General features: G+C 59.8%; 1 protein-coding gene across 1 annotated transcript in view; it reads left to right on the top strand.

Annotated features, from left to right (window-relative positions):
- Positions 1 to 2,508, top strand: part of RGS3 (regulator of G-protein signaling 3) — a 69,752-nt gene that overhangs the window by 55,259 nt on the left and 11,985 nt on the right. Inside the window, exon 11 of the mRNA XM_009994329.1 lies at positions 1,230 to 1,871. Coding sequence (XP_009992631.1) covers positions 1,230 to 1,871 — 642 coding nt within the window. The remainder of the gene's footprint in view (positions 1 to 1,229; positions 1,872 to 2,508) is intronic.

The raw sequence follows: 2,508 nt of genomic DNA, 5'->3' as shown, positions 1-2,508 counted from the left end.
GGTGATGGTGCCGATTTGCTGCCGGCGCCGTGTCAGGCTGGCAGGGGACAGGGTGGGTTCTCCCTGTCCCCACAGGTGTAAGGGGGTCCTTTGCAGATGGTAAACAAGGACTGGGCACTGGCAGAGCTGGATGAGCTGCTCTGCCTGCTGCCCTGGGGGCAGGTGGCCACAGTGCTGAGCCCAACCATGTGTTTGGAGATCTGGCTGGCTCGTTGGAGCTGTTGGCTCCTGCAGGTGCCACATGGTCTCTGTGCTGTCCCCTCTGTGCAGAGCAGGTTGTGCTGTAGGAGGGGCTTGGGCACCTCTGGGGGGCTTCCTGGGGATGGCAGCAGCTTTTGCAGCCTGACTTCTGTGTCCAGCTCCTGGTGGTATCTGGTGGTGGTTTATAATCCACGTCCACTGGCTCTGCAGGGGGAGGAGGTGTGTACCAGCAGGTTGGCTGTCCCAGGAGGTTGGGGTCTGCTCTCACAAGCTGGGACCACCACAGGGATACAGCCCCTGTCTGCTCCATGGGTACCTCTTCCCAATGGGATGCAAGGCTGGATGGGTGGATTCCTGGGGCTGCTGCTCTTTTTTGAAGCTGAACTCAACCCATTTTATACAGAGCTGGTGGCTTTGTTAACTCCAGCTTTCTGGTTGCCATTGGGCTTGTGAAAATGCTTGGATCTTATCCGGGGACACGGTGGCAAGTGGGTGACTTGTTCCCTGGGGCTGGTTCAGAATCATAATCCCTGCCCCAGCCCTGCAGGGTCTGCTTAGGTGGGAATTGCTTCCTGGAGGGAGGATTTTTCTCTGCTTTGGTCTTTCTCCCCTGATGAGCTGGTTTTGCCCCGTTGGCTTTGACAGGCTTTGGGCAATGGAGAGTTTTTCCCTTGGGCTACTGCTGGCTTTTCTCTTTGGAAGGGCAGAGCTTACTCAGGCCTCTCCCAGCTGCAGAAGAAAGCTGGCAAAAAAACAAGCCCCATCCCACTCCTGCCCTGTAGCCACCAGCTCACTGCTGATGGGGAACACAGTGCTCCAGGGCTCAGCACCAGGACTGGGTGCTGTGGGAGTGCTGGGCAATGTGGGGACGATGCTGTCCCACCCAGCAGGGCACCATTAGGGCTGTACAAATTGATGCCAGCCTTGTGGCTGGGGTGTTAGGAGTTGAGAAACCTGCTCAGGAAAATGGCCAGAGAGAGATCTGGGTTGTTTCTGCCTTCATCTTCTGTATCTTCTCTTATGGGCAGATGCTGGAGACAGACACTGAGAAGCCGGGGCAGATGCACTCGGAGGACGGGAAGGCACCAGCGAGTGATGCTCCTCTGGCTGCAGAGGCACCAGCTCTGGCCGAGCCCTGGGAGGCTCTGGGAGCCACCCAGGGTCCTCTCCTGCTGGAAAAGCAGCCAGTAGCCACCATGAAGGGAGAGGAGCAGCCCAACTCCCTGCCAGCCTTTGTCATCCCCGAGCTGCGGCTCGACAGCACCTTCAGCCAGAGCGCGGCAGGCACGGCCGGCAGCACCACGGATGGCGAGGAGGAGGAAGAGGAGGAGGAAGAGGAAGATGAGGAGGATGAGGAGGAGGACAGCGATGAGCACTACTTGGAGAGGAGCGAGGCCAAGCGCAGCAGCATGATCGAGACGTCAGGCTGCCAGCCCGCCCGGACGCTGAGCGTGCAGAGCTCCCTGCGGCGCCGCACGCACAGCGAGGGCAGCCTCCTGCAGGAGCCCAGGAGCCCCTGCTTCACCTCCGACACCACCCTCAACTGCTCCGACAGCCAGGGCACCAAGGGACACTGGGCCCTGCCCTCCCCCAGGACCCTCAAGAAGGAGCTTGTCAAGAACGGTGGCTCCATCCACCAGCTCACCCTGCTGTTCTCTGGCCACAGGAAGGTACGGGGCTCTTGCTTGGCCGTGGGGTTGGGGGAGCTCTGTGGTGGAGGTGTCCTGGCACGGGGCCTCCCTCTCAATGGGCACAGCAAAGCTGGCATCTGAGGGGCTGTGAACATCCCTGCCACTGGCAGTCAGGTCTGGGAGATGTTTAGCACCCAGGGGATGTCACCCAGAGCCAGCACTGGTGGCTGGGCATCTCCCACCAGTGTGTCCAGATCCTGCAGGATCCCATGTTATAGAATCCCAGACTGGTTTGGGTTGGAAGGAACCTTAGAGATCATCCAGTTCCAACCCCATACCATGGTCAGGAACATCTCCCATTAGACCAGGTTGCTCCAAGCCCCATCCAGTCTGTCCTTGAACACTTCCAGGGATGGGGCAGCCACAGCTTCCCTGGGCAACCAGTTCCAGTGTCTCACCACCCTCACACTAAGGAATTTTTTCCAAGTGTGTCCTGGAGAGCAGCTTCTGCTGAGACAGGAGGGAGAGGTGCACCCGTGTGTCTGCACTTGCAGAGAGCTGCTCTCAGTGGGGGGCACTGGGAGAGGCTGGGCCCCAGTGACTGTGTCCCTGCTGTGCTGGGGGATGCCAGGGGTAGGGGGGATGGCAGGAGCAGGGGGATGGCAGGAGCAGGGGG

The sequence above is a fragment of the Chaetura pelagica genome, unplaced genomic scaffold, assembly GCF_000747805.2.
Source record: "Chaetura pelagica isolate M959 unplaced genomic scaffold, ChaPel_1.0 scaffold132, whole genome shotgun sequence".
NCBI lineage: Eukaryota > Metazoa > Chordata > Aves > Apodiformes > Apodidae > Chaetura > Chaetura pelagica.
The sequence above is the reverse complement of the archived record's forward strand: the minus strand, read 5'-3'. Positions and strand labels throughout refer to the sequence as shown.